The following is a 17,956-nucleotide window of genomic DNA, read 5'->3' on the forward strand; positions in this document are numbered from 1 at the left end:
TATAGAGAACTAAATTTAGAAGTTCCCTAGGGCTACCTGTGGCTCCCCCTGTCCTTGTTCGGGCGCCAAATTGCGAAGGTCTGGTCTAGCTCCTCTTGTCAGGATAAGTAAAAGTCCTTGCCCCACGTTGGGCGCCAATTGTAATGAGCTGTAGTCTCCAGAAGCTGCTGGATCGCTCTCTGGGAAGAGATCTGCTGTGTCTTCTACTCAAATCTCTCCGACAGATTTCGATGAGATAAACCTTGGATGTAGGAAAGAGGAGTGAAGGGAAGCTTTGCCACCACCCTGCCATCAAATATGGAGTTAAACATTCCCATCAAGGCAGTAAAACAAAAGCCAATAGCAAACATAGATTTCATTCGAACCATAGATAGATCCCTGTTGTTATTCTTCAGTTTCTCCTCCTGCCTCTCTATTTTCTTCTTTTGCTGACGACCAGCTGATTCTGTTATTGTTTCCTTCTTCTTTTCCAATTTTTTGCTCTGCTTTTCCACTTCAGCTTTTAATCTCTTATACTTGTCCGTCCTGTAAACCAGTACCCAAGTAATACCTGTCTGATAGACATAGTACAGAGTATATAGAGGAAGATGAAGGAACAGTCTGTATAATCTTCTCCCAACAGATTTCGAAAAAATTAGAAAATTAATGGTATAGAGAACTAAATTTAGAAGTTCCCTAGGGCTACCTGTGGCTCCCCCTGTCCCTGTTCGGGCGCCAAATTGCGAAGGTCTGGTCTAGCTCCTCTTGTCAGGATAAGTAAAAGTCCTTGCCCCACGTTGGGCGCCAATTGTAACGAGCTGTAGTCTCCAGAAGCTGCTGGATCGCTCTCTGGGAAGAGATCTGCTGTGTCTTCTACTCAAATCTCTCCGACAGATTTCGATGAGATAAACCTTGGATGTAGGAAAGAGGAGTGAAGGGAAGCTTTGCCACCACCCTGCCATCAAATATGGAGTTAAACATTCCCATCAAGGCAGTAAAACAAAAGCCAATAGCAAACATAGATTTCATTCGAACCATAGATAGATCCCTGTTGTTATTCTTCAGTTTCTCCTCCTGCCTCTCTATTTTCTTCTTTTGCTGACGACCAGCTGATTCTGTTATTGTTTCCTTCTTCTTTTCCAATTTTTTGCTCTGCTTTTCCACTTCAGCTTTTAATCTCTTATACTTGTCCGTCCTGTAAACCAGTACCCAAGTAATACCTGTCTGATAGACATAGTACAGAGTATATAGAGGAAGATGAAGGAACAGTCTGTATAATCTTCTCCCAACAGATTTCGAAAAAATTAGAAAATTAATGGTATAGAGAACTAAATTTAGAAGTTCCCTAGGGCTACCTGTGGCTCCCCCTGTCCCTGTTCGGGCGCCAAATTGCGAAGGTCTGGTCTAGCTCCTCTTGTCAGGATAAGTAAAAGTCCTTGCCCCACGTTGGGCGCCAATTGTAACGAGCTGTAGTCTCCAGAAGCTGCTGGATCGCTCTCTGGGAAGAGATCTGCTGTGTCTTCTACTCAAATCTCTCCGACAGATTCTTCTTCCTGTAATGAACCGTTGTCTCCAGGCAGTTGCTGTTAACTCTTGTCCAAAGAAGTGACTTCCCTTCCTGCAGAGAGCCCCGTCAAGCCTGATGCAATTCAGAGTCCTCCTCTTTCTCTGAGAGTCCTCTCTTTTATTCTCCCAGAGAATGGGCGTGGGATAATGCAAGGGCTTCTGGGAAGAACCACCCCAGCCAATGAGCTTGCCCCCTCTATCAAGTCAACCTGAGTTCTCACCTTGTAATTGTCCAGAAAACCTGAGTTCTCACTTAATAATCCTAACAACACATGACTGAAGCTAGATCCTACTACTCCCTAGATTCTAGGTCAAATGGAATGTCCCTCTGAATCTTGGTTTGTGATTATTCCTCTTTGAAAGGATTATTTAATAGAAAAATATTGTACATTTAGTTTATTTAAATTTGATCAAAATATTTTTAAAATTTATTTTTTAATTTTCAATAGTATTTTATTTTCAAACTACTTGTAAATATAGTTTTCAACACTTATTTTTGTAAGACTTTACATTCCTATGGGGTGGAGCCAAGATGGCAGAGAAGATACACGCCACTGTGTAAGCTCCTTTCTTCCCTCACAACCAACTAGATTTAATCAGCCTCAGAAATAGCGTTGGATTGAAAGAATCCACAAGGACTGGAAGCACGACTTACCAGTTGAAGAGAATCTGGAGTTTCAGCAGTAAAGGTCAGCTCCCAGGGGAGGAAGAAGAGAGGCCAGTGCAGACGGTGGGGTAGTGGCACACTGCACCAGTCACGCTGGGGAGGGCTCTGGGATCAGTGAATCCACTGACATAAAAGAATCTGGCACAGGCTATTAGCTCTTCTCTGCTTATAAAACAGCAATTCAGAAGAGAAATCTAAGCCACTTTAAAATTTAAAACCAGATTGGATCTTCCCGGATCCCGGGGGTGACTCAGCAGATCTCGGCACCGGGGGTGTGGCCAACAAAGGCAACCCAGGCTTTTACCTTGGAGTAGTTAAGAGATTGAAGAGTGGGCAGGGCGGTAACTCATAGTGCCTGGCTCGGCTGGCTGGAGGCTGTGGAACGGAAGCCCCAGAGAAGGGGAACCTTTGAACTAGGGACCGCGGTTTCTGGCAGACACTTCCAGGTTGAGCACAGGGGCTTTTCATGTCACCTGCTACAGACATCCACGCCCCACTGGGACACATAGGCTAGGCTTTGTGTTGCCTTTCCTGTAAAGTCTCAACCTCAGGGAAGCCGCTAAAACACAGCGCCCTCGGGCACAGCAGTGCTGATCACCTCTAAGGCACTTCCAGGGAGGGGGTGGGGAACTCTCTCCTAGAGCTCTCTCTTAGCTCAGGCGCAGGAGCCACTGCATCCATCTGGTCTGGGAGGAAGCTGGTAAAGAAATAAATAAATAATTTCCTACCCCAGGGACAGACCCCAAAAGATTTGTTAAGTATGAGTAAAAAGCCAAGAAAAACGATCGATTCCTTCTACACAGAGAAAGAGCGGGTATCCAACCCCGAGGAAGTTAACAGCAGAGAGTCAGCAGATAACAGCCTAAAGGGGAGTGATACCTGCCCCCCATCACATAACTCTCTCCTCGAAGAGACTATTAAAAAGTTAAGAGAGTTTGAAGAAAAATGGGGAAAGGAAAGAGAAGCTATGATAGAGAATAACAACCTTCTGAAATTGGAGTTGGAAAAAATAAAAGAATTCACAGGAGATTCAGGGAAAAAAAATTTGTGAATTAGAAAAGGTTAAAAAATCACAGGAAAGTAGAATTTCTGAATTGGAGAAGATAAAAAAAGTCTCAAGAAAATAGGATTTCTGAATTGGAAAAAGAAAATAATTCTCTAAAAAAAATTAGGGAAATGGAAAAAATTCAATAGAGCAAAATAATCCATTTAAAAACGAAATTGGGCATTTACAAAAAGAACTAAAAACTGTGAATGAAGAAAATAACTCCTTAAAATTCAGGATGGAACAAATACAAATGAATGATTCATTGAGAACCCAAGAATCAGTCAAACAAAAGAAAAAAAAATGAAAAGCTGGAGAATAACGTCTAATACTTACTGGGAAAATCTATAGACCTGGAAAATAGATCTAGGAGAGATAATGTGAGGATCATTGGAATTCCCAAAAACTATGACCAAAAAAAGAGCCTAGATTCTATTTTATAGGAAATCATCAAAGAGAACTGTCCAGAGATAAAAGAAACAGAAGGGAAAGAAGATGTTGAAAGAATTCATCGAACTCCTTCTGAAATAGACCCTAAAAAAAGAACACCACGGAACATTGTGGCTAAGCTGCAGAATTACCACACAAAGGAGAAAATCCTGCAAGCAGCTAGAAAAAAACAATATAAATACCAAGGTGCCACAATAAGGGTCACACAAGATCTGGCTGCCTCCACATTAAAAGATAGAAGGGCCTGGAACCTGATATTCCAAAAGGCAAAAGATCAAGGATTGCAACCAAGAATAAACTACCCAGCTAGCATCTTTTTCCATAGAAGAAGATGGTCATTCAATGAAATAGAGGAATTCCATATGTTTCTAAGAAAAAAGCCAGACTTAAACAAAAAATTTGGTCTACATCCACAAGACTGAAGAGAAACAGAAAAAGGTACACAGAACCCTTGAGAACTAGATCTCTGTTGTGGATATATAGAAAGTACGCATGGATAATTTGATTTTACTGATATAAAAAAGGGGGGTGTAGTAAAGGGAAGGGGGTAATATCAGAAAAAGGGGAAGGAGTGAAAAAATGAGGGAAACTACATCCCAGGAAGAGGCATAGAAAATATACCATATCTGAGGGAATTTAGAGAGGGGGAGAAACATTGTGTGAATCTTACTCTCATCAGAAGAGGGTCAAAGAGTAAATAATTGACATATTTGTTTTTCAGAGAATTCTCTCTCACCTCATTAAAAGGGGGGGACAGGAAAAGGGAAAAGGAAAAGGAGAATAAGGGAAGGGACGTGGAGGGAGGGGGGAGGGATACTAAAAAAAAAAGGGAGGGCTGCACGTCACAAGGGGGGTCTATAAATTGAATATTGGGGAAGGGGTTCAGGGGGGTCAAGGGAAAAAGCATAATCTGGGGATAATATGATGGCAGGAAATACAGAATTAGTAATTTTAACTGTAAATGTGAATGGGATGAACGCTCCCATCAAACGGAGACGGATAGCAGACTGGATCAAAAATCAGAACCCTACAATATGTTGTTTACAGGAAACACACTTAAAGCAGGGAGATACATATAGAGTAAAGGGAAAAGGTTGGAGCAGAATCTATTATGCTTCAGGTAAAGCCAAAAAAGCAGGGGTAGTTATCCTTTTCTCAGATCAAGCAAAAGCAGAAGTTGATCTAATTAAAAGAGAGAAGGAAGGAAACTATATCCTGCTGAAAGGTAGCATAAATAATGAAGCCATATTGATACTAAACATATATGCACCAAGTGGTATAGCATCTAACTTTCTAAAGAAAAAGTTAAGAGAGATGCAAGAAGAAATAGACAGTAAAACTATAATAGTGGGAGATCTCAATCTTGCCCTCTCAGATTGAGACAAATCAAACCACAAAACAAACAAGAAAGAAATTAAAAAAGTAAATAGAACATTAGAAAAACTAGGTATGATAGACCTTTGGAGAAAACTGAATGGCAATAGAAAGGAATATACTTTCTTCTCAGCAGTTTATGGATCCTATACAAAAATTGACCATATATTAGGACATAAAGATCTCAAAATTAAATGTAGGAAGGCAGAAATAATAAATGCCTTCTTCTCGGACCACAGTGTAGTAAGGACTGCATTCAGTAAAAAGTTAGGGATAAATGGACCAAAAAGTAATTGGAGACTGAATAATCTCATCTTAAAGAATGACTGGGTGAAAGAGCAAATTATAGAAACAATAATTTCACCCAAGATAATGACAATGATGAGACATCATACCAAGATCTGTGGGATGCAGCTAAAGCAGTAATAAGGGGAAATTTTATATCTTCAGAGGCTTGTTTGAAGAAAATAGAGAAAGAGAAGATTAACGAATTGGGCTTGCAACTTAAAAGGCTAGAAAAGGACCGAATTAAAAACCCCCAACCAAAAATTAAACTTGAAATACAAAAATTAAAAGGAGAAATCAATAATATTGAAAGTAAAAAAACTATTGAATTAATAAATAAAACCAAGAGTTGGTTTTATGAAAAAGCCAATAAAATAGATAAACCTTTGGTAAATCCGATCAGAAAAAAGAAAGAGGAAAATCAAATTGTTACTCTTACAAATGAAAAGGGGGATCTTTCCACCAATGAAGAGGAAATTAGAGAAATAATAAGGAGTTACTTTGCCCAACTTTATGCCAATAAATTTGATAACTTAAGTGAAATGGATGACTTCCTCCAAAAATATAGGCTTCCTAGATTAACAGAGGAGGAAATAAATTGCTTAAATAGTCCCATTTCAGAAAAGAAATAGAGCAAGCTATTAATCAACTCCCCAGGAAAAAAGCCCCTGGACCAGATGGATTTACATGTGAATTCTACCAAACATTTAAAGAACAATTAGCTCCAATGCTATATAAACTATTTGAAAAAATAGGGAATGAAGGAGTCCTACCAAACTCCTTTTATGACACAGACATGGTACTGATACCTAAACGAGGTCGATCGAAAACTGAGAAAGAAAATTATAGACCAATTTCCTTAATAAATATTGATGCTAAAATCTTAAATAAGATATTAGCAAAAAGACTTCAGAAAATCATCCCCAGGATTATATACTATGATCAAGTAGGATTCCTACCAGGAGTGCAGGGCTGGTTTAATATTAGGAAAACTATTAGTATAATTGACCATATTAATAATCAAATTGATAAAAACCATATAATCATCTCAATAGATGCAGAAAAAACATTTGACAAAATCCAACATCCATTCCTACTAAAAACTCTTGAGAGTATAGGAATAAATGGATTATTCCTTAGAATAATCAGGAGCATATATTTAAGACCGTCAGTAAGCATAATATGCAATAGAAATAAACTGCAACCTTTCCCAGTAAGATCAGGAGTGAAACAACGTTACCCACTATCACCATTACTATTCAATATAGTACTAGAAATGCTAGCCTGGGCAATAAGAGCCGAGAAAGAGATTCAAGGAATTAGAGGAGGAAATGAGGAAATCAAACTTTCACTCTTTGCAGATGACATGATGGTATACTTAGAGAACCCCAAAGACTCTGCTAAAAAGCTATTAGAAATAATTCAGAATTTTAGCAATGTGGCAGGATATAAAATAAATCCATACAAATCCTCAGCATTCTTATATATCACCAACAAAATGCAACAGTAAGAGATACAAAGAGAAATTTCATTCCAAACAAATGTTGAGAGTATAAAATATTTGGGAATCCATCTATCAAAGAATAGTCAGGAATTATATGAGAAAAATTACAAAACACTTGCCACAAAAATAAAGTCAGATTTAAATAATTGGAAAGACATTCAGTGCTCTTGGATAGGCCGAGCGAATATAATAAAGATGACAATACTCCCCAAACTAATCTATTTATTTAGTGCTAAACCAATCAGACTCCCAAGAAACTATTTTAATGACCTAGAAAAAATAACAACAAAATTCATATGGAAGAATAAAAGGTTGAGAATTGCAAGGGGACTAATGAAAAAAAAGTCAGAGGAAGGTGGTCTAAGTGTACCTTATCTAAACCTATATTATATAGCAGCAGTCACCAAAACCATTTGGTACTGGCTAAGAAATAGATCAGTAGATCAGTGGAACAGATTAGATACAAAGGACAAAAAAGGGTACATCTACAGCAATCTAATCTTTGACAAACCCAAAGATACCAACATTAGGGACAAATATTCATTATTCGGAAGAAACTGTTGGGAAAACTGGAAATTAGTATGGCAGAAATTAGATATGGATCCACACTTAACACCTTATACCAAGATAAGATCAAAATGGGTCCATGATTTAGGCATAAAGAATGAGATCATGAATAGATTAGAGGAACAGAGGATAGTCTACCTCTCAGACCTGTGGAGGAGGAAGGAATTTGTGACCAAAGGAGAACTAGAGATCATTATTGATCACAAAATAGAAGATTTTGATTACATCAAACTAAAAAGTTTCTGTACAAACAATACTAATGCAAACAAGATTAGAAGGGAAGTAACACATTGGGAAAATATTTTTAAAAGGAAAGGTTCTGACAAAGGTCTCATTTCCAAAATATATAGAGAACTGACCCTGATTTATAGGAAACCAAACCATTCTCCAATTGATAAATGGTCAAGGGATATGAACAGACAATTCTCATATGATGAAATTGAAATTATTTCCACTCATATTAAAGAGTGTTCCAAATCACTACTGATCAGAGAAATGCAAATTAAAACAACTCTGAGATACCACTAAACACCTGTCAGATTGGCTAAGATGACAGGAACAAATAATGATGAATGTTGGAGGGGATGTGGGAAAACTGGGACACTGATACAATGTTGGTGGAGTTGTGAAAGAATCCAGCCATTCTGGAGAGCAATTTGGAACTATGCCCAAAAAGTTATCAAACTGTGCATACCCTTTGACCCAGCATTGCTGTTATTGGGATTATATCCCAAAGAAATACTAAAGAGTGGAAAGGGACCTGTATGTGCCAAAATGTTTATGGCAGCTCTTTTTGTTGTAGCTAGAAAATGGAAGATGAATGGATGTCTATCAATTGGAGAATGGTTGGGTAAATTGTGGTATATGAAGGTTATGGAATATTATTGCTCCGTAAGAAATGACCAGCAGGAGGAATACAGAGAGGCTTGGAGAGACTTAAATCAACTGTTGCTGAGTGAAATGAGCAGAACCAGAAGATCACTAGACACTTCAACAACGATGCTATATGAGGATGTATTCTGATGGAAGTGGAAATCTTCAACATAAAGAAGATCCAACTCACTTCCAGTTGATCAAGGATGGACAGAAACAACTACACCCAGAGAAGGAACACTGGGAAGTGAATGTAAATTGTTAGCACTACTGTCTATCTACCCAGGTTACTTATACCTTCAGAATCTAATATTTAATATGCAACAAGAAAATGGTATTTACACACATATATTGTATCTAGGTTATATTGTAACACATGTAAAATGTATGGGATTGGCTGTCATCGGGGGGAGGGAATGGAGGAAAGGGAGGGATGATTTGGAAAAATGAATACAAGGGATAATATTATAAAAAAAATTACTCATGCATATATACTGTGGAAACATTCTAAATAAAATAAAAAAATAAAAATAAAAACAAAGACTTACAGAAAAACATAAAAATTAAATCACTGAACTATTTTCAAAAAAAACTTTTGGAGGAGAACGTATTTTGCAATTACACTTTTGGGTACAATGGCAATTGGAGGAAATGACAAGCAACTCTAAGGAAGAGGGGGAGGATGGAGAGCATTCCAGATTTGATGTCAGTCTATGCAAAGGTCCAGGTAAAAATGAAATATCACATAGTAGGATCAGCAAGTGACTTACAATGGAATAAAGATTATTTTGGAGGAATATATGTAAAATTAATTTGAAAAGATGTGTTGGAGAGATAGTGAAAAAATTCTAACGTGCAAATCAAGGATTTTATATTTTATCTCCAAAATAAGAGGGCACTTTTCATAAGAAGACTGGCTGAAATAAATCAGAACTATATTAAGAAAAGATGACTTATTTTGGGGTGAGATATCGTTAAAGTGGCTGAAAAAAGGTAGGTGTTGAAAAGAGAACAGTTTTGGTTTAATGTAAGGAAAACATTTTGCAATGATTTTTGTTCATCTTGTCCAAATCTTCAAGACCCCACCTGGGGTTTTCTTGGCAGAAATACTAGAGTGGTTTGCCATTTATTTCTTCATCTCTTTTCACAGATAAGAAGTTAAGGCAAACAGGATTAAGTGAGTTGCTCAGTATCACAGAGCTAGTAAAAATCTTAGGCCAGATTTGAGTTTCTCTGACTTTAGACCTAGCACTATCCACTGCATCACCTCAGTGCCCACCATGTCTCACTTTTCATGATCCCATTTTGGGGGTTTTCTTGGCAAAGGTATTAAGAGTTGCTTGTCATTTCCTCCAACTCTTTTTACTGATGAGAAAACAGAAGCAAATAAAGTAGAATTCAGGTCATCCTGACTATGTACTATTCACTGTGCCACCTAACTGTTAGTTGTAATGATTAGAATTATCCAAAAGTGGAAACGTTTGCCTCAGAAAGTAAAGAGTTTCCTGTCAGTGGAAGACTTCAAGGAGAGTCAAGTTAACTACTTATAATGTTATCAGAAGGGGCTTATTATTCAGGTATTTGTTAGATTATGTTATTTTTTGAAGTTTCTTTCAACTGTGAAATTTGGGGATTTTGTATCACTATATGAAACTATGTGGTTGATGGACCCAAAACATTGCCATGCCATTGTACCCAAAAGTGTAATTGCAAAATACATTCTATTCCAAAAGTTTTCCTGAAAATAGTTCAGTGATTTAATTTTTATATTTTCCTGTAAGTCTTTTTTTTTTCCTTTACAGTGATTAGATATCACCAAATAAATCATGTAATAATTTCAAATGTTGCCTCATTTTTTTCTTGGCGTGGTGACATAACAACTCCCTTGTGCTATGCTGGGTAAGTACCCATGCATCCAAGTGGTACATTTGAAACATGAAAAAAGCCATTTTTTTTTCTTTGAGAAACATATTTTTTAATTAGTAACTACAGAAAATACTAGGTATTACACTAGAATAAACATCTATTTGAATACAGTGCCATCAAAGGTCACTAATTTATGGAAAGCTGATTGCCTCTAAAATGACCAAAATAATACTAGTTCTATTTTTAGCTTGATTTATCTCTCTGTCATTGGTCTGGTCTGTCTGTCTGTCTGTCTCTCTCTCTCTCTTACGTTTCTCATCATTTGTCTCTGAGTTTGCTGATGATGACTAGGCAATTTTGAAATACACCTTTCCTGTGTAGGGTTATTGTGACTTAGAACTGCACCAATCAGATATGACATTTACCAGGGCTCTGCCATCACAATCCTTAGTATACTGAATTTAGTCTATGGAAGGTCAGAGCCAGAGTCAAACTTCCTCTTAATGTTATTGGCCAGGTGCAGAATAGTGACATCCATCTCTACCTAATAACCATTGTCTCATTTATTCATCTATTCACTAAATGCATTTTCACCTTGAAAAAGTCAATTGGAACTTTACAGAGATCTATATCCAATACACATTCCCCTATAATCCACACATCAGCAATACTTTGCTACAGTCTGATAATAATCAACCTCCCGTCATGCACTCAAAATCTGCTTGTACTCTATTGTACTGTACCATCATAAAAACTGAAGATTTGATTTTCACATCATCTACTCCAATGATTATCAGTGGCAAGAAAATACCCTCTTTTAGTGTTGAATAATCAATCACAAACATGGACAGCTGTAAGCTTTCATTATCTGACTTTCAAATTAGCTTTCTTCATTGTAGAATATTTATGTTTACTTTTTTTTGGCCATTTCCTTATTCCATATTTGTTTATTTTTTGATATCTAAGAAAAATCTCTCCCATATCCTACTGCAATCATTATTTACTAATTGCAACTAAATACAGAGTTGTACAATGCTAGCAATTTATCTGATAGATGTTCAAGCAAAGCATTGATCTTAGAAAAAGGGAAATACATTTTAAAAAATGATTCTGATTATTACTAATCAGATTTACATTTTTGGTAAAAGCAACTCATTATCAATTAGAAATACAAAATGACCTGTTTCTTCAGAGATGATGAATACAACTAAGGGTAATAATGCTAATGGGTCAAGGGTACAAATATATTTGAGATAATCCATCAAAATTTTATTATTGGTCATTTAAATTAAGATCTTTTTCCAATGACCAAGAATTGAGAAAAATAAGCACACGTATATCTGGACATTTTTACTATAAAGAAAATAAAAAGAAATTAATTGAAATTAAATGGAAACACAGATTACAGATTCTTAGAAAAGTGAATATAAGTACCAATTGCAAAAAATATGAAAAGGATGGGAAATTTCTGTAGTGGAATTTGCCTTCTTCAATATTTAATTCTAAGTCCTTAGTCATTGCCCAAGAAAAAGAGATTAATAAATTTTCCTGGGATTGCACAGATAACAAGTCAGGCAGAAGATTTGAACCCAACTCTTATAACTCTAAGAGTGGCAATGCATCCACTGTGCCATGCTACTTCTACTTAAGAGTAACAACTTTGTTGGGTCTTGATCATTTTAGTTGTTCAAAGACAAAACTGACAACATAAAAATTATTATACTTTAATATTATCTGCAACAGAAAAGAAAAAAAAGTGGGGAGATCCTATGAATATCTTTCTTAGGTTCTATAAGCCATGAAAACACATATTGTTAATATGTAGTGGGAGAGAGAAAAGTTGTTAGTGTTAAAGATGGAATAGAGGACTATGAAAAAATAAATCTGAACGTGTGGTTCAACATTAAAACAAACAAATATATAGCTAAAGTTTGTTTTGAAGACAACAATTTAAAAGGCACTTATATATTTTTAAATATTCCAAAAAGGGAACGATCCCTCCAAAAAGTCTACTGATCATTAAACCATAAAAACAGAATATTATTTGAGTAAAGATATTCGCTACAGAAATAATGTCCTGAAGAAAATCCATATCACTTAGTTATTTCCTTTCAAAAGGTAGCTGAATGGTTAGAGCTGACCAAATAGTCAGAAATATTCATAGAAAAATGCATGATCTTTCATGGAAGGACTATTGCTAATGCTGTAATAGTTCTTACATATAATAAAAGTCTTTGATATTAATAATACTTAGCACTCTGTAATTTTCAAATGTTTTTTACCTACAATATTTTATTAGAAACTATTACCTGCTCTAGGTAGTAGATAAGGCCAATACTGTTATTCTAATTTTGTATTTGAGAAAGGTAAGACACAGAGAAACTACTGGAGTTATGAATATAAAGGCCAAAATGAGGAGTAACTCCAGGTTCTCTAGATGTTAATTCAATATTTTTGCCTTGTATAAAGATTTCACATTTTATCATGTTATTACTCACTAGATCAGGAGTCACAGCAGCAAAATAGCAAGGAAATTACATCTCTACCTCATGCTATACATTTACACACACAACATAACATATGATATATGGCATACATGTATATTTGTATGTACACATGTATATAACCACACATCCTATGTGCCCCCTCATATTGATACTCACAGAAAACTATCCGGGTTGAATTAATTTGCCCAGTCAAAATCCATCTTAGGAGTCCTGACCAATTTATTTACTTTTCCTAAATTAACCACAAAAGATATATTATTTCCAGACAAAAGCATTTAACAGCTTTGAAAATAAAGCAACAACAACAAAAATGAACTTCCCCTATAGTCACAAGATATACTCTTCCTCAAGTTATTATACCATTTCCTTTTCCAGCTCCTTTTACAGATGAGACAGCCAAGCTTGATAGGGTAAGTGAATTGCCAAGGCTTAAATAGCTAAGAAATGTCTGAGACCAAAGTTGAACTCAGAAAAATGAATCTTCCTTACTCTAGGTCCAGCATTCTATCCATTTCTCTACCTAGCTGCCCATTTTGCTTAATATGTTTCTCTCCTGAGCTGTCTTTGCAATGAATGCTCCCCACTGTGAAAACATACTCTCTTCTCACCTCTGCCTCTTAGAATTCCTTATTTCTTTTAAGATTTAGCACAAATGGAGATAAACTAGAACCTTTCCCATTAAGATCAGGAGTGAAACAAGGTTGCCTACTATCACCATTACTATTCAATATTGTATTAGAAATACTAGCCTTGGCAATAAGAGTCAAGAAAGAGATTAAAGGAATAAGAGTAGGTAATGAGGAAATAAAACTATCACTCTTTGCAGATGATATGATGGTATACTTAGAGAACCCCAGAGATTCTAATAAAAAGTTAATGGAAATAATTCACAACTTTAGCAAAGTTGCTGGATACAAAATAAATCCATATAAATCCTCAACATTTTTATACATCACCAACACAATCCAACAGCAAGAGATATAAAAAGAAATTCCATTCAAAACAACTGTCGATAATATAAAATATTTAGGAATCCATTTACCAAAGAAAAGTCAGGAATTATACTAGCGAAATTACAAAAAACTCACCACAAAAATAAAGTCAGATTTAAATAATTGGAAAGACATTAATTGCTCTTGGATAGGCTGAATGTATATAATAAAGATGACAAGACTCCCCCAACTAATCTATTTATTTAGTGCTATACCAATCAGACTCCCAAGAAACTACTTTAATGACCTAGAAAAAATAACAAAATTCATGTGGAAGAACAAAAGGTTGAGAATTTCAAGGGAATTAATGAAAAAAAAGTCAGATAAAGGTGGTCTAGCTGTACCTGATCTAAAGCTATATTATAAAGCAGCAGTCACCAAAAGCATTTGGTATTGGTTAAGAAATAGACTAATCGATCAGTGGAACAGAATAGGTATACACAGGACAAAATAGGGTACAACTATAGGAATCTAGTGTTTGACAAACCCAAAGATACCAACATTTGGGATAAGAATTCATTATTTGAAAAAAAAAAACTGTTGGGAAAACTGGAAATTAGTATGGCAGAAATTAGATATGGACCCACATTTAACACGATATACCAAGATAAGATCAAAATGGGTCCACGATTTAGGCATAAGGAATGAGATCATAAATAGACTAGAGGAACAGAGGATAGTCTACCTCCCAGACCTGTGGAGGAGGAAGGAATTTGTGACCAAAGGAGAACTAGAGATCATTATTGATCACAAAATAGAAGATTTTGATTACATCAAATTAAAAAGCTTTTGTACAAACAAAACTGATGTGAACATGATTAGAAGGGAAGTAACAAATTGAGAAAATATTTTTACAATTAAAGATTCTAATAAAGGCCTCCTTTCCAAAATATATAGAGAACTGACTATAATTTATAAGAAATCAAACCATTCTCCAATTGATAAATTTCAAAGAATATGAACAGACAATTTTCAGATGATGAAATTGAAACTATATCCATTCATATGAAAGAGTGCTCCAAATCACTATTGATCAGAGAAATGCAAATTAAGACAACTCTGAGATATCATTACACACCTGTCAGATTGGCTAAGATGACAGGAAAAGATAATGATGAATGCTGGATGGAGATGTGGGAAAACTGGGACACTGATGCATTGTTGGTGGAATTGTGAAAGAATTCAGCCATTCTGGAGAGCAATTTGGAACCATGCCCAAAAAATTATCAAACTTTGATCCAGCAGTGCTACTACTGGACTTATATCCCAAAGAAATACTAAAGAAGGGAAACGGACCTGTATGTGCCAAAATGTTTGTGGTAGCCCTTTTTGTAGTGGCTAGAAACTGGAAAATGAATGGATGTCCATCAATTGGAAAATGGTTGGGCAAATTATGGCATATGAACGTTATGGAATATTATTGTTCTGTAAGAAATGACCAGCAGGATGAATACAGAGAGGTTTGGAGAGACTTGCATGAACTGATGCTGAGTGAAATGAGCAGAACCAGGAGATCACTATACACTTCAACAACAATACTATATGAAGATGTATTCTGATGGAATTGGATATCTTCAACATAAAGAAGATCCAACTCACTTCAAGTTGATCAATGATGGACAGAAACAGCTACACCCAGAGAATGAACACTGGGAATTGAATGTAAAATATCAGCACTACAGTTTTTCTCTCCAGGTTACTTATACCTTCGGAATACAATTCTTACTTTGCAACAAGAAAATTGGATTTACACACATATATTGTATCTAGGATATACTGTAACACATTTAATATGTATGGGATTGCCTGTCATATAGGGGAGGGAGTAGAGGGAGGGAGGGGAAAATCTGGAAAAATGAATACAAGGGATAATTTTGTAAAAAAAAATTACTCATGCATATGTACTGTCAAAAATTATAATTATAAAAATAATTAAAAAAAAAAGATTTAGTACAAATACCACTTTCTATGCAAATCCTTTTCTGATTCCTCCATTCCATGTTGTGTTTTCTTCCTCAAGATTAGCTTACATCTCATGTATCTATGTATCTATCTTATTGTGTGAATACCTATGTGTATATGTATATACCCAGATCACTTATTCTCCCTCTATCTGTGACAATGTTTGCTTTGTTCTATAACATTAAGCTTCACTTTTCTTTTTGTATCCATATGGTCTAACATTATGTTTGCATAAAGTAATAACTCCAGAATTTTTTGCTGATTAATTGTGGTTTTGCCACACCATTTTACAGGGATATAACATCAAATAAGTTTAAAGTGCTGTTTAAAATGGTCCATATATAGTGATGTAGTCTTGTCTAGTGTTCCTAAGCACAAGAAAACCAGAGTATAGCTTATGCAAAAAAAAAAAAAAAAAAAATATATATATATATATATATATATATATGTTATATATTTATGCAACATAAAAACAAAGTTCATAAATGAAAATACATGTTACTTTCATTATTCACAGATTTCACATTTTAAAATTAAATTACTTGCTAAAATTTATTTGTAACTTAAAAATCAGTATTTGAATCACTTCCATGATCATTCACAGAGTGGGGATAAATTTGAGTCACCTGATATGCACTCTCTGAGCTAAAGTTAACCAATACAATGATATGCCATCTTTCAGCTCTAATAATGTAAATAAACGTCCATTTTTTGGTTATTTTGTTGTTGCATTTTTGCATTTGTGTTAAATGCTATTTAAAGTGCTATTTAAAATGGCCCATGTATAGTGATATAGTCTTGTCTAGTGTTCCTGAGCATAAAAAAACCAGAGTACGGCTTATGTAAAAAAAAAATATATATATATATATATATATATATATTCACACACACACACACACACACACACACACACACACACACACACACACATATATATATATATATATATATATATTCACACACACACACACACATACACACACACACACACACACACACACACACACACACACACACACACACATATATATATGGTAGATATGCTTAGTCCAGACATGAGTTATAGTGTTGCTGACCATGAATTAAATTTAATAATTCACTGATATAGTACATGCAGAAAAAGGAAGAGAAAATTTGCTTGTCTATGTGTATGAATGCTCCAGAAAATGCTAAAGTGTCAAGAGGCTTGCAAGAACCTAACCCTGCTTTTTCCTTAGAAGTAATGGTTCAGTAATCATTGATTCAGATGTTATTTGTTTACCTTGAATGTTAAGAATCAGCCTTATATACAAATGTATTAAATAATTCCTGAAATATATCTTATAGAAATAGAAGCAATCTATGAAGGAGAGGTAAAAAGAGAATGCATTCAAGAAATAGAGAATTGCCAAAAACAAAACAAAACAAAACAAAACAAAAACAAACAAAGCAACTCAGGAAGGAGAAATGAAATATCATATATGAGAAATAGAGAGAAAACCAGTTTGGTGGATATTATAGGCCAGAACTTGAAACAAGGTGCTTAGTTCACACCTTTAAAGGAGTTCACACCTTTAGAGAGCATATATAAAGAGGAGATGCATGAATTGGGCAGAAATATAAGCAAGAAGCTCTCTAAGCCAGACATACAAGCCCACTAAAGGACAAGCCTACTCTTGAACTTCCTGGAGATTCACAAGTCAGAAACCCACAAGCCCACTCTCTGGGAGGAGGAGTCAGGATTCATTCCAACTTCCACTTTTCTTCTGGCTGGAGATTTGGAGAGAGCTCTTGGAACCAAGGAGAGAGATAGGCCTCTAAGAAAGCTAACTGGGCCCAGGAAAAGAGACAAGACCTTGAAGGAGAAAATGAAGGATCTGGACTTTAACTCCTGGCTGTATTTTAGATGATGATTACACTGAACTGAAACTAAGGCTGCCTCCAGAAGCTCCCCAAGAATCCTGCAACCAGAGAATATTGTATTTTTGAGAAGAGAACATTATAGGTGAAGTTGCAAAAGGCAGAAGAAAGAAGACTAAAATTTCAAATCAAAGAAATTTAGAACTGAAAGTCACCTTTGAATAATTATTTTAAACCCTTAACTCTCAAGATAAAAAAAAAAAAAAAAAACTGAATCATAGGAAAAATAAGGGATTTGCCTCAAAATAGCAAGCTAGGGAGGTGGCAGAGTAGGACTAAATGCATATTTACTTCTGGTGCAACATATTTTTAACAGATAAATAAGAAAAAGGAAAGATGGAACTCTTTTTCTATGGGAGCATATTACTACCCCTTTTTTTGAACAGAAAGGGGAAAACTAAGAGAAATTTTTTTTTTCCA

The 17,956-nt window shown here is 35.4% G+C and overlaps 1 protein-coding gene across 1 annotated transcript in view; it reads right to left on the reverse strand.

Annotated features, from left to right (window-relative positions):
* Positions 1–203: 203 nt before the first annotated feature.
* The window catches only part of LOC141549881 (calcium load-activated calcium channel-like), an 88,961-nt gene continuing 71,208 nt past the window's right edge, over positions 204–17,956 (reverse strand). The window contains exon 3 of the mRNA XM_074279888.1: positions 204–658. Within this exon, the coding sequence (XP_074135989.1) occupies positions 204–658 (455 nt within the window). The remainder of the gene's footprint in view (positions 659–17,956) is intronic.

Source organism: Sminthopsis crassicaudata, chromosome 1, assembly GCF_048593235.1.
Source record: "Sminthopsis crassicaudata isolate SCR6 chromosome 1, ASM4859323v1, whole genome shotgun sequence".
NCBI lineage: Eukaryota > Metazoa > Chordata > Mammalia > Dasyuromorphia > Dasyuridae > Sminthopsis > Sminthopsis crassicaudata.